The sequence below is a fragment of the Dendrobates tinctorius genome, unplaced genomic scaffold, assembly GCF_039654945.1.
Source record: "Dendrobates tinctorius isolate UK_male_01 unplaced genomic scaffold, ASM3965494v1 ptg000111l, whole genome shotgun sequence".
Lineage (NCBI taxonomy): Eukaryota > Metazoa > Chordata > Amphibia > Anura > Dendrobatidae > Dendrobates > Dendrobates tinctorius.
Genome location: NW_027361779.1, coordinates 25381339 through 25396254, shown reverse-complemented (window position 1 = coordinate 25396254; position 14916 = coordinate 25381339). Strand labels below are relative to the sequence as shown.

The 14916-nt window shown below is 44.8% G+C and overlaps 1 protein-coding gene across 2 annotated transcripts in view; it reads right to left on the bottom strand.

The window, feature by feature from the left end:
* Positions 1–14916, bottom strand: part of RRAGD (Ras related GTP binding D) — a 259744-nt gene that overhangs the window by 104417 nt on the left and 140411 nt on the right. Inside the window, exon 1 of one of the 2 annotated variants that reach the window (XM_073589574.1) lies at positions 13039–13664. The exons of the other annotated variant lie outside the window; for it this stretch is intronic. Coding sequence (XP_073445675.1) covers positions 13039–13180 — 142 coding nt within the window. The 5' untranslated portion in view covers positions 13181–13664. Of the gene's footprint in view, positions 1–13038; positions 13665–14916 lie in introns of those variants that run through there. 2 annotated transcript variants of the gene reach the window in all.

Genomic DNA, 14916 nt, shown 5'->3' with positions numbered 1-14916 from the left:
GATCCTCACAACTCACTAGCAGTACACCTTACTATTAATGATTCACTAAGTTCCTTGGTGACTCCCTAGGGGAGAGGGAGTCTTTTATACAAGATGCCTCCCAGGCATTGGCTTGAAGCCATGTTGCAGGTGTACTACTTATGCTAAATGCCTCTCAGCAACAGGCTGAGAGCATTTAGCATAATGTGCGCACTGCTTCTTTAAGAACGGGGAAGAGTGGTCCCGCATGTACTAGTCGCACCGCCGGGCTATGGCGCGCACCCTCAAAAGCATGGAGCAGGAGGAGGGACACGCCAGGAGGCAACGCTGCAGAGCTGGGGCGGTGAGTAAGCCAACTTCCCTGCATGGAGGGGGAAGAAGGCACCACGCAGGGGCACCAGCAGCAGTGTTACACCCCAGTTGCCATGGACTAGGGCAAGTGGGAAGAGTGGAGGCTAGCACCATAATTGGCGCATCTTATGCATGTGCCATTTTAAGGGCGGCTGAGAGCTGATGTTTTTAGTCTGGGAGTGGACCATTATCCATGGCCCCTTCCCAGGCTATTAATGTCAACCCACAGCTGTCTGCCTAGCCTTTGCTGGTTATTAATTACAGGGGGGACCTTATATAATTTTTTGGGGGGTTCCCCATTTTAATAACCAGTAAAGGCTATGTATACAGCTGTGAGATTATATTAATAGCCTTGGAAGCTCAATGTTTTTTACCCCCTTCCCAGGCTATAATCATCTGCCCCACCTGTCGGCTTTCCCTCTGCTGGTTATTAACCCCTTCCCGAAATGCGCCATATACTGCTGTGGGAGGTGCGTTCCCACAAAGAGCAGTATATCTACGGCGGCACGATCGCGCGGCCTCACGCTGAGCGCCGCGGAGATCGCGGGCGGGTGTCAGCTGTACATGACAACTGACACCCCACGGCAATGCCCACGATCGGTGCTAGCACCGATCATGGGCATTTAACCCCTCTGATGCTGCTGTCAGTAGTGACAGCGGCATAGAGAAACAGGAAGAGAGCTACCTGCACGCTTCCATCAGGCCAACGTGAGACAATTGCGTTGCCTTGATGGTCTTCATGGAGACCCGCAGCACCAAGATGGCCTCGGGGTCCTTCCGGGTCCTGGAGGGAAGGTAGCTCCTTCCCTGCTTGTCAGATCACTGATCTGACACTCTGCTGTGCAGTGTCAGATCAGCGATCTGACATTATATAGTGATGTCCCAGCCTGGGACAATGTAAAAAAGTTTTTTTTTAAATTACAAAGTGTAAAAATATATATTTTTAAATCCCTAAATAAAGAAAAAATAAATAAATACATTTATTTATGTAAATAGAAAAACTATAAAAGTACACATATTTGGTATTGCCTTGTCCATAATGACCCGCTCTATAAAACTTTCCCACTAGTTAACCCCTTCGGTGCACACCGTAAAAAAAAAAGAGGCAAAAAATAATGCTTTATCATCATACCGCCGAACAAAAAGTGCAATAAAACGTGATAAAAAAAGACGAATGTAAATAAAAATGGTACAGCTGAAAATGTCATCTTGGGGGGCATGGCTGGACATGGCTGAGTGAAGACGTGCTTTCTGCTGCTCCTAACCACCTTCCACCTAACAATCGATTCCAGTACCTCAACATGGACAAATCAGGGACTAAAAAGACAAGGATCCGGTCTTCCACCTGTTCTGAATCCCCCCAGGGTGATATTGAGCCTTTCCTCACCAGGGCACAGAGACCAGACCAGGCACCATCTCCATCATTCCCCCCTGGAATAGAGGCAGGAGGTGCTCACACGCAGGGTGCAGTTTCTGCACTGGAGTTCGAGGACAAGTCTTCAGATCACCAGGTAAATGGGAGGAGAGAGGAGGGTCCCCGGGGAGATACTGTATGCGGCAGGGAGGTCCCAGGAGTCCCTGCTAAGCAGAGCCTGGAGGCAGGGCTGTATTTGCCACTAGGCACTGGAGGGCACGTGCCTAGTGCGCTGACCTGCAGGGGGCGGCACCAAGAGGGAAGAAAATTTTTGTATTTTATTTTTTTGAACCTCCCCTCTCCTCCGTTAGACAATCCAGCAAATCTGTTGTCTTTTTGGAAGGGGTGGGGGCACATCTCCATATTCACCTCGATGCAGGGAGCTGACTCAGGAAGTAGTGGCGCTGTAACTTCCGTGGTCAGAGAGGTCCCTGCATCCGAGGTGCCGCAGTGTCTGTGCATGTGACGAGGATGAGATCATCTCTCACTGCAGACATCAGAGCAGAGGAGGAGGAGGAAGACAACATGGGATGAGGACACAGGAGCAGGTGAGCGCTCATAGATCTGAAGATGGAGGGAGGCTGGTGAAAGGGGAGGCTGCTGCTGTATACTGGTGAGAGGAGGCTGGTGACGGGAGGCTGCTGCTGTATACTGGTGAACAGGGGAGGCTGGTGACAGGGGAGGCTGCTGCTGTATATTGTTGAACAGGGGAGGCTGGTGACAGGGGAGGCTGCGGCTGTATACTGGTGAACAGGGGAGGCTGATGCTGCTGTATACTGGTGAACAAGGGAGGAGGATGCTATATGTGGCGCCCCTGAGGCTCAGTCACGACAGAGGTACTGCACCTTCTCCTAAGGTGTGGTGCCCCACCATCCAGGTAAGTTGGAGGCTCATGACCACGCTCCAACACTCGCACCCCACACAATAGAGTAGTTCAGCAAAACCACATTTAGGCTCCTTGCTTAGAGAGAGGCAGAGCACCGTCCCGCTCTTTTATATGTATTCTAAACTCCACCCACCTCCCAGCACGTCTAGTGTTCCAAGCAGGGAACAACCAAAGTTCCCTGCTTGGAACACTAGACGTGCTGGGAGGTGGGTGGAGTTTAGAATACATATAAAAGAGCGGGACGGTTCCAGGATTGAGGTTCAGTTGAGTTCAGAGGTTGAGTAGGAGAGAAGCCACTCGGGAGGAGTGGGGATCCCTGGAAGAGGGATGGAGGAAGGAGTGCTGCAGCTGCCTCAGTGATCTAAGCCAGCTGGCACGGGAAAGGAAAGAGGGAGAAAGACATTGAACCGAAGCCTGAGCTTCCATAGAAGGGAAAAGACAAGTACGGAACGTAGGAGTAAAAGGGAACACAGAGGATGTGGGTTAGAGGAAGAACCCTGCCTAGAAGTTCTAAGCGCAAGGCCGGGGCCCGGTCCCCAAGGTTGTATGGACACTAATGGTTCTGCAGCAGACATCGGTAGAGTAGTGGGCTGTAAATGCACTACTCCCACCTAAGACTTGCGGGCACAACAGCAACACGGATAGAGAGCCGGGACTCAGGAGTAGAGAGTCCCCAAAGCAGGCTATAGCTGTCTGCCGTACAAGTAGAGTTCTTGGGAACATCTGTCAGGAGGAACTCCAGTGTTAACACAGTACTAGGAGATCTTCACACTTAAAGGCGCTATAGAGGAGACGTTCAGGAAAGGCACATAAGTTGGCGGAGTGTGGAAGGGAGCATTCCATCTTGCCTGGAGGTTCACTGAGTCCCAGACCCGGAGGACACGGCACAGAAGAGGGCACTACAGACTGTGAGTAAAGCTTTGGAACTACATGCCCTGGTGTCCTGCATGCCTTCCTGCGTCCATCTGCCTGGCACTACTACATCTCCTGCGCCAAACACTACACCATCTAAGTGTCTCCACATCTACACTGGCCTGGGACAACAGCCCTGCCTGTGGAGGGCTATAACATTGCTGCACCACACCATCTGTCCCGGAGGATCTGTCTGCAGCGTCGGCTTAACACCTCCCTTGCCGAACACCACAGGTGGCGTCACAAACTATTCATTTAACTACATTCCACCATTTACATCTTCCTATTACTTGGGCGCCCAGGGCCACGGTCCGGGTCACTGCTGCTGTGACACATCCCATTGATACCGGCCCGGTACCGAGTACCCACAGCCCTGGAAGGGCGACCCACTATATACTGGGGAACAGGGGAGTCTGGGAGTCTATTCCTATAGAATAGTTTAATCTACTTTATTTAATATACAAATGAGGATGTTTCGCTGCCCTCTCATATTTGTATACTAAAGCTTGTCTTTATTGTCAGCGCTCCGTTAGTAAAAGTGAGTGCTGTCTAAAATCAGCTTGCAAGTCTGCACTTACACATTGAGGCTGGTTTCATCACTTGTGTTTTTTTCAAGTCAGGCAAAAACAGTTTTTTCAGCCAAATCCTGATCCTTTCAGGATCCAGTTTTTTGTCCATTCACTTTAATGGTGTCAGGAAGCAGCCTGAAGTAACTGAATTCTACCTGACACCATTATAGTGAATGGGCAAAAAACTGGATCCTGAAAAGGTCAGGATTTGGCTGAAAAACCTGATTTCGCCTGATTTGAAAAAAAAAAAAAACGCAAGTATGAAACCAGCGACACTGGATGAGTGCAGCAGCGCACTCCAAGTGTCAGAGTGGGTGCACACAATGTGGCTGCAGGCTCACTCTGACGCCTGCTACCTGTCTGCTCTTGGCTTCCCTATGAACGCCTTCAGTAAAGAGGAGAGGTGAATGAGCAGACAGCATGTCTCTATATCACTAGGCCTCTCCTCACTGAAGCAATGGTTAGGTCACCTATTTTAATCTCTTGATGACTTTGAAAAGTTGAATGTGTTAAAAAAACGCTCAAAAGACTGAAGCTGTGCGCAGCAAGCGCAGACAGACGTTCATTCTTTTAGTGTTTAATTAGCGGTGCTTTTTAAAGCGTTTTACAGAGTAGATCTGCCTTAAATAGATGTGTGTACAGACTCAGTGTGTGACGTCAGTAAGGGGCGCGACCACGAAAAGTGCCTAGGGTAGCATGAAGGCCAAATACGGCCCTGCCTGGAGGACAAGGTACCATTGCAAGATGACGGCTGCAGCAGCACTGCAGGGCAAATTTTAGGCCATGCCCCCGACCACACCCATTTAACAACTATTAACACCCATGTCCACGGCCCAACTGCACCCATTTAGCACTGCTGATCACACTGACTGGTACTGAGGGCACATTGGCTGGCATTATGGACATAGTGGCTGGCATAAAAATAGAGACGACATTAAAATAGGAGGGAAGAGTGTGACAGGTGGACGTTGCACTGTTAATTTAGAATCATGCAGCAACTATAGGGTTTAAAATGGTTATAGCAGGGAGTGATTAGCTCAGCTCCAGGGGATACTGGGAAAAGTTGTTATTGTGTCCTGGACATCCAAGAGTAAGGTGTGTGTTAAAGAATCTCCTGTCTGACTGAACTCAGAGAAGCTGTATAGACCTGCTCTCCCATGGAAGCGATTGCTGTAATCATAGAAGCAGTCAGAAAAGCCAGGAACATCTTTATTACTGCAAGATAGAAGAGAGCTACACCAACAGACTCATCCCCCTTCCCCTCACCTCACCGCATGAGGAAGGTACAGTTTTGCTTAAGACACTGTATGTGAACAGAAGTTATTTGTGAAGAGACTTTCATATATATTAATGGATAAGTGAAGATAAGTGATTCTGTGTTATGGAAAGAAGCTTGAATAAAACCCTTGTAATCAACTTCAGCTCAGAACTGTGTCATAGCTCTGTGCCTGTATACCGATACATCCCCTCTATTGTGAAGAATTATAAGTAATGGTTGTCCTGAGTAAGATTTCCCCAGGATTCCAAAGGACTGCTTCTATATTATAACTTTACCCGGGATGATCTCTTACGACCCAAAATAAAATAAAGACAACTTCCTGTTGGGTGGAAAATGATCACAGCTTTAATTTATAATTTTTTTTATTACAAACTCCACCATCACTTGACCCAAATATTAACTCCTGTAACAACCGCCAATATGCCTGCCACTGTACCCAGTGAGCATGTATTACAATGGGCCAAAATTTACCGCCAGCCGTGACAATAACAAAAACCTCTCAAACATAAATACAACCATAAAAACGGGTAGGGAGGGTTGGTGTTTTACCCCAGGACAAAAGGTAGGAAAGAGGGAGGGGAAACTTTCCCGCTCAATCCTATGTACCCCTTTGACACTTCCTCTTTCCCTTCTGATCAATAGCCTTCCCCAAGGCCCCAATTCAAATATATCATCCCCACATATTTAAATAATTAACCCTCGCAGTTCCTGGCACCTTCATTAATCATTATGGTGCCTGCAAGACTGCTTCTATATTATAACTTTACCCGAGATGATCTCTTACGACCCGAAATATAAAGACAACTGTTGGGTGGAAAATGGTCACAGCTTTAATTTTTTATTACAAACACCACCATCACTTGATCCAAATTTTAACACCTGTAACAACTCTCAACATGCCTGTCACTGTACCCAGTGAGCATGTATTACAATGGGCCAAAATTTACCGCCAAGGGAGGAGATCGAAAAACCTATTCGACTCTCCGACCACCGCCACCCAACAAGGATAACGAATATTCCACACCTTCCTGCAAACCGTTTAACAGTATGTTGTTACCTATTGCGTTCAAATGAAGGCCATCGACCTTCAGAAGATCTTCATTATCACCTTCCAACATACGTTGCCAAATGGTCACTCCTCCTGTAGAATGCACGAAACGAGATACTCTCATATTCAGCAATCTTCGTGTACTCTCCAATGCCTCCAAGTCATGTGCTCCCTTCCAACTTTAACAAGGCACCACTTGAGACCAAACTAAAACACATTTTTGAGGAAACAATCTCCTAAATTGTGTAAAATCAGATTTTATGATCCTAATGAGTTCAGCCAACTTTATTTTATCCCAATCATTACCCCCCCACGTGTATGACTAAAACGATGGGATTCATGCATAACTTGCTAATCGCTTCAATCCTACCGAGCATCTGAAACCACCTTAACCCACGATAAGCTCCCAATGAAAAATGGCCCCATCTTGACCTAAGTTCAGGCCCAAATGGCGCACAATCGCCCGTTTCTCCGCCCAATATATGAATGAATGGCAAATGATCCATACATGAGACAGTGATGTATCTGCAAAATAAACCAAAAAACAAAACTCATTATTACCACCTTACAACAAATCAGGTCTCACATATGTCCGAAAACACGAAGAATTCCACCACCCCAGCTGTCTTATTGCTTCTTCACCCATAGCTACAGCAATAGACTCCGTAGCCGCTCCTATCCTGAAAGAATGAGTTCCGAACTGCAACGCATCCTTACCAACCTGCATTAAGCATGCTTTGAATATGGTCTTGAACTGATAGAGTCAAAGACGCACCAGATTCTTGAACCAAGAATTGAGCACAAGCCGGACGCATGACCTTATATTGCCTCACTATTTGAACCAGACAATATGGACTGTCTATCGCTTTTATCGTGAGCCAAAAAACCTTTCCCTTCCTGATCCATTTTTGACTTTCGCAATGACTTTTCCACGTCGAGTGAGCTACTGTCTGTACTAGTTATGCCAGCTCCGCTCTACGATGATCCCCAAGTGGTCTGGGCAACTAAAACCTGTTTTTTCTGCCTATGGATGCAGCTCCCTGAAAAGCTCCATCTGCGAACAAGACAGAGCATCTGCAATTTTATTATCCACACCCAAAACATGATGCGCTCTAATCCATATATTCAACTGAAAACACCTGAGGACCTGAGGACTAAGTGCCTTAGCAAGGCTAACACCGGCAAAGAAGAAGATGATAAAGAATTAATAGCATTTACTACAGCCAAATTATCAGAACAAAAACAAGTCTGTTTATTTTTCTGAGCATGACCCCAACTCTCAATAGCCACAATGACAGGAAACCACTCAATCAGAGTAACATTCTGTAGCACAGGTGAATCCTGCCATGCAGGTGACCAATCCGATCTACACTACTGTGAATCAAAAACTGCACGAAAGCCACAATGACCTGACGCATCCATAACTAACTGCAAATCAAAATTCAACACTTCATTCTCCTAACATATTGCCTTACTGTCAATAGAGTGTAAAAATGTTTTGCCAAATCAACAAATCTTCTTTTATGAACCTAGAAATCCTGACAAAATGGTTAGGCCTTTCTATGCCGCTCGTTGTCAAAGACAAGTGTCTAGAAAAAGCACGCCCAATAGGAATTATCCTGCCGGCAAAAACCAACAAACCTAAAAGAGATTGAACCTGTTTTAATCTGGCTTTTCTCGCCATCATGAACTAAAGCTGTTAACTTTGCCAACTTTTCATCAGGTAAATGGAAAATCGTGGCCACAGTATCCAACTCATTTCCAAAAACGGAAAGATTCGTAACCGGCCCTTCCGTTTTCTCATTTGCAGTCGGAACTCTTATTTTCATCACCAAATGGCGGAAAACGTGCAATACATAAGCACAAGTGTTATCGTTGCCTGAACCAATAAAAAGAAAGTAATCTAAATAATGTATAACTGATGGAATGCACTCCAAGAATAAAGAAAAAAACTCAAAATAGTAGTATGAGATCAAGCATCCCATAGGCAAACACATGTCCAAAAAATAGCTATCATCCAGCATGCAACCCAAGATATGGTAGCATGATGGCTGAACTGGCAACAGACGGAAAGCTGACTCAATATCCGACTTCGCCAACAATGCACCATTCCCATAGCACCTAACCCATTGCACTGCCACATCGAAAGAAGTATATAACACCGCGGCCTCCTCCTTTGAAATAGCATTGTTAACCGAATCCCCTGTAGGATATGACAAATGTTGTATCAGACGAAATTTACCCTGTTCCTTTTTTGGAATTAAACCCAAAGGAGATACTCTCAAATTAGAGAAGGGAGGGGAAGCGAAAGGGCCTGCCATGCGAAGCGCCCTAACTTCCATTTGCATTTTTTCCCTTGTCTCATCTGGGCACTCCAAAACTAACTGTAAATTTTTTGAAAATATCCCTCTGGATCAAGGTTGAAAAGGAATCTTAAATCCGAAAGAAAAAACCTTCAAAAAGAAGGCTTGTTTCCTTTTTCCTGGGATACAGCTCTAACCAATGCAGCATCTCTTGAATGCGCACTGGCATTTTCATTTGAAAGGGGGACTGTAATTTTTTCAGGCTGTTTAACTCTCCTAAAGCAGTGGAGTACTGAGTGCACTCCTCTGCACACTGAGCACTCAAGTCTAAATTTACATGTCGCAAAAAAAAAACAGTGCCCTTCGTTGAACAACCATCACGCTTCTGTAGGACGTTGTGCCTCTGCTGAAGTTGAAGGTGCCCCAGTAGCGGCTCCCCCACGAAAGGAAGACCGCGACTGTGGGTGCAGCGACATCATTAGTTGTATCCACGCATCGGTTGCATTTGACGCCCACTCTATGGCAGGGGACAAAGCCAAACAATGCCTAAACTAGCGCCACCAAGCCGCACCTCCGTTCGTATAGGCATTATATATCAAATTTAGGTAAACGAAAAGCTACGCTCATTTCTCTGGAAAATGCTGAACCAGAATGAAAGCCAAAGTAGAAAAACCCTGAATCCAATTACAGAACATTTTAGCAACTTTTGCCTTTTTATCCGAACGCCGCTCGAAATTCCGCTTTTTGTCTACCGTCACGTGATCTACGGGAACGAGGGAACAAACATCCACAAATTCGTGCTTTAATATTCTTGGCGCTAATATCTGACTGACCAGGCGGAAACAAATGTTCCCCTGTTGAACCCATATCAACTGACCTACCATCCAACCACTCCAACCCAGCTAAAAAACGCTTCAAAAGATCAATCAAATTATCAGTATTAATTTCTATCCAGGGGGTCAGCCATTCTGGTGCCTGCTCTGCTCCTGGTGTTTTACCTCAGGACAGAAGGTAGGATGGGGGGGGGGAATTTCCTGCTCAATCCTATATACCCCTTTGACCCTCCCTCTTTCCTTTCTGACCAATAGCCCTCCCCGAGATCCCAATTCAAAAATATCATCCTCACATATTTAAATTACTAACCCTCTCAGTCCCTGGCACCTTCATTAATCATTATGGTGCCTGCATAGAACTGATGTTCACCATGTAGCCACAACTCTGTTGATGTTTCTGACATATGAAACACTTTCCTGTCTCAAACATAAGGCCATAAGTAGAGCTCCTGGAATCTAGGAATGAGGTAAAACAGGGACATCAGTGAAGCTTTGGTATCAGAAGTATATTTGTAAGTTATATATAATTACATCAAGAACACTTACAAAAGTTTTTTCTTAAAGTGGACCACCCACTTCAGTAGAAGCTCCTGGGGTGTACATACCATTTTATGCAACCTGTGCAGCCGCACAACGGCCCATGATGAAGGGGACCCAATTCCACCTCCAAAGTGGGCGTAATTGTGCATTATTATTAGTTATTGGACTGCAAAGGGCCCATGTACTGTTCTTGCACAGGGGCCCTCTTCTGTCTCTGTCGCCACTGAATAGCTCCTATAGTGTATTTTCCACAAGAATTCTTTTAATCATTGATTTCCTTAAGAAGTAATAATTAGTATAATCTGTAGAAATTAATTTACTTTTCCTCTTCTGGTATATCACAGTCATAAAATTCTTAGATTACCATTTGCATTGTTTTTTTTCTTGAAGAGTTTTGCTCTATTCTCCTGTTGGGCAACGCTTTCCGGACTGTCGACTTTAATTAAACAAGCAGCCGGTAATAATAATAGTCCCTAATCTGGACTGAAACCACAACACTGTACAAAGTGTAAATACATGTCTAAAACATAACATAAGCCACAGTAAACAATATGCATAATGGAAAGACTTCTCATAATAACCAGTTTCTATATACTATTGTCCAGTACACTTGTCTTTTCTGCCGGAAAGGAATAGAAAATCTGGCCTGACCTTCCGCCCTTGTTAAACTAATCTCTGCAGCAAACACCTGCTGCAGCTCTTCACCGGGCCAAATAAGGAGTAGGAGGAAAGAAAACAACTCGAGATGAGTAGGGAAATGTGAACCTAGGAAACCTATTGTTACACAATCAAGGAATTCTCACTGGGTTATTAAGAACGCAAGTAGTTTACCAGGATCCAGTGTGATACAAAATGCATGAAAAATAGTAAGTAAATATTATATCTTAGCAAATCATCATAAAATGCAACACTGAGTATAAACATAGTATAGAAAATAAAATCCTCTCAACTTTATTATATTTTGATGACTTCTGCAGCTTTGTACATGGTTATGCATTGTCCAAGGAAGTCTACTTTCTAATTGTTCCAAATCTCTCAAGCCTTATAGGCAGAAAGGGTGTGGAGTTTATGTTAGCCCCCATGTAGGCCAGGGGACGGTGTTCCCAGGAGAGGTGTGGGCCTTACTGGTAGGAGAGGGGGCACGGTTTCTGTAAATAAATTAGTGATCACTGTGGTACAGCCACGGAAAAGGAAAAGAATCTGGATTAAGGATATCCTTTCTTTCTGGATTAATAAATGGGAAATACGCCTTAAAGGGGATCTGTCATCAGATTTCACCATACAGTCTGATTGGGCTGATGTACTGTATTTTGCGGATTATAAGACACACCGGAGTATAAGACGCACCCCAAATGTTGTGGCGAAAAATAGTTAAAAAAAACCCTTTTTTTTTAATAAAATGATGGTGTCTCTTATAATCCATGCGTCTTGCTGCTTACCGGGGGTGGTGGCTGCGGTGAAGCGGGGTCCCAGGGTCGCTGCGGAAGGAGGCAAGAGTGGGGTGATGCTGCAGACCGCAGGCTGGGATGAGGGGGTGTTCCACTGTGGGTGAAAATGGCTGCGGTGCTCCGCAGTGCAGGGGGCTCCACCGGCATTTTGTGAAAGCTCGGAGCCTCCCCGCATATCCATTACTGCGATATGGTGGCCTCTGGGTAAATGGCTGCTGGGGGCGTCGCATGCTCAGAGTGACGCCCCCGGTGGCCATTTTCCCAGAGGCCACCGCATTGCAGTAATGGATATGCGGGGGGCTCCGGGCTTTCACAAAATACCGGTGGAGCCCCCCCGCACCACAGAACACCGCAGCCATTTTCACCCGGAGCAGCGCACATCAGAACACCCCCTCATCCCAGCCTGCGAACTGCAGCAACGCGCCATTCTTGTTTCCTTCAGCAACGACCTTGGGACCCTGCTCTACCGTGGCCGGTAAGGTATATCCGCATTATAAGACGCACCCCCATTTTCCCCCATAACTTTTGGGAAAAAAGTGCGTCTTACAATCCGAAAAATATCCATGCCAGATATCAAATTTATCCAGATATCTACATGATTGTGAAAATAATATGTATAGAAAAAGAAGAATAGCGTTACAATTGTATATGTCAAAAGTGTGAATATTGTCCGTAAACCATAGTCAAAAAGAGGGTCAATGACAATTGACAAAAGAGATATATGATTTGTAGAATTTTTTGCTTTCTGCTGGATAAAGTTCAACAAATCAGAGGATGAAGTAACAAACATGGATATTTTATTGCTGTCAAACTGTTTCCAAAAATCTTCTTATAGCTAGCACTATGTTTACCATCAACATAAAAGGAGTCTACAACAGGCACGCAGCCAACCGGGCATGTTAAATGAAGACACAAGCTCTAAACACTTGCTCTCATGAACTCTAGAAAACCAAGTATTCCAGCCATCCATACACTGAAATGCTTACAAGAAGGAAACTTTAGCCCGCAGCCACACTAAGCCACACAATGCCCAACATTGTGGGGATTGAGAATAGCAGCTGTCCTTGACAGCTCCACTGGCTCCACACTCAGCACATTCTACAGAACAAATCCTTACAAATCCCAAATGACATGGAAATGCCAGAAGTCGAAAGAAAGTCCTGCCTCCTACCTGTCTGGCATAAAAAATGAACCACGTTAAATGTAATAATGGCGGAAATATGTCTCAGCTATGTCAAATATTCCCAAAAAGTCCCAAAATTTATGTCACTTATAACCCAAACTATGACTATGAGGACTAGAGAACCAGATAAACAGGGCCGACACCTGTTCTAGATGTTGCACGCCTAATATATTACTCAGTCATGCACTTGCATCCCTGATGGTTTTCTCACATTATACACAGCTCACATATGCAAAATCACAAGTAACTAATTCATTGCCTCTGTAAAACCAAGAACTATTAACTATTTATACCCTCTTCTTCTTCGCTGCCAAAGTCTCCTTCCATGAAAGAGTCTCCATCCTCATAATCTGATCCTCCTGCTATACCGTCCTCCTCCTCATCCTGCTCTTCATCTTGTGGCTGCTTGCTGTTCATGTGCAGACCCTGGCTCATTTTCTTCTGTGTTTCCTTTCTTCTAGGGAAAGTTGTCCCAGCAGAGCTGTTTCTGGCTGGTATCACTGTGCAGCTCAGCTGCTCTCCCCCTACACAGTCCTCTGAATGCAGAGAGCCTGCGTGACCCAGTCACCTGACACCCAACACACTGCAGTGTTCCACACACAGCACTACCCTTCCATTCCACTCACTACTCCAGGGCCGAGAGCTCTGCAGCCATGCCATTATGTGTTCCCTTCTATTATTGATGCTTGACGGAATGTTTCGCAGCAGCAAATTACGGTTTTATTGCAATCTGCACTAATATGATTCTTAAAGGAGCTTTACCGTAAAAACACCCCCTGCCCCAGGGCACTCAGGACACCTTTCTATGACTGTTGTAGCCTCTGCAACCTTTAAGATTAAATTACAGGTGTTGAAACTATTCTTGACATATTGAGTAGATATAAATGAAATCTCATAATGATAGGTCCTCATTATTAGGTTGGTATGTTTCTGACATGCAGCAACCCAACCGATCAGTAGCAATTAGCTCCAGAGGTGGGTATATGTTCAAATTGAATGGGAGTGCACTGCACAGCATAGTTACGGGGGTTGTCCGGTCTAAAACTACAAGTCTGCAGTCACTGTGCGTTGAGGATTCTCCATTGCTGGCGCCAGGATTATACGCATACTCCAGCCACATTCCAACTAGATGGGCAAGCCCATGCGCAATGCAAATGTATTGAGCGAGGCCGGAAGTCATCTAATCAGAGGTGGCCAGGACTGTGCATATTGCATACTTACAATCACATGACCCCCTGCTATTGAGTGACTGTAGTTTAATATCGGACAACTCCTTTATAAGGAACTTGTCAGGTCCCCCGCGCCCCCAGAACCACCAGCAGTTGTGTTTGCAAGAACATGCTAAGTGGGCCAACTAGTCTGGGGACACTAACACCCCCCCCTCAACTAGTCAAAGGCCTCATTTACATATCAGAATTGGACTTTAGAAATGCTTTTTCTAAAGATCTGTTGATATGTGTATGTAATACAGTTAGGCAGGGTATTTAACTATGTAGACACATCTGCTGGTGGTTCTGGAGGCACGGGTGACCTGACAGGTTCTCTTTAATGTACAGTGGCCACTGTCAAGTGCCTTGGCTGAGGTCCTGGTGGAGATCATCGAAGGGAATAAGTGAGTAATAGTTATTTCTTTATTTTAGAATGTTGAATTACTTTCATAAAAGAAATGTAATATCACAAGGTTAGTTACTACTAGATTTCTAGGGATAGATAGCTGATCAAAAGATTTATTGTGATTGCCATATTTAGACTTGGAAAGGAATTTTCAGGGTTTTGTCTTTCTCTGTGTCAACATGGTACAATTTCATATTATTATCCAATTTAATAGGAAATTAGCATTTCAGTATGATTACTATTAATGAAGTTGTGGATATAATCCCACTACCACTTCACAGCGCATAGAAACAATTTTTTGTATTAATAATAATACAACAGCTTTGTAGTAACTGTATATTTTACTAAACCCTAATTATATAAATTAGTTAATTTGATATCCTAATTTATGAGGCGTTCTCTTATACCCCATTACCCAGGAGGAATATAAAGCTAAAGAAAAAAAAAGTTTATTAAATTTAGGTTGACATTTAGGTGAATAAACCACAAAGAATGGTTTCTTTATAGTTAATCTGCTGCCCTTTGTTAGTCCTTGCTATAAATTCTAGGTAAACCAG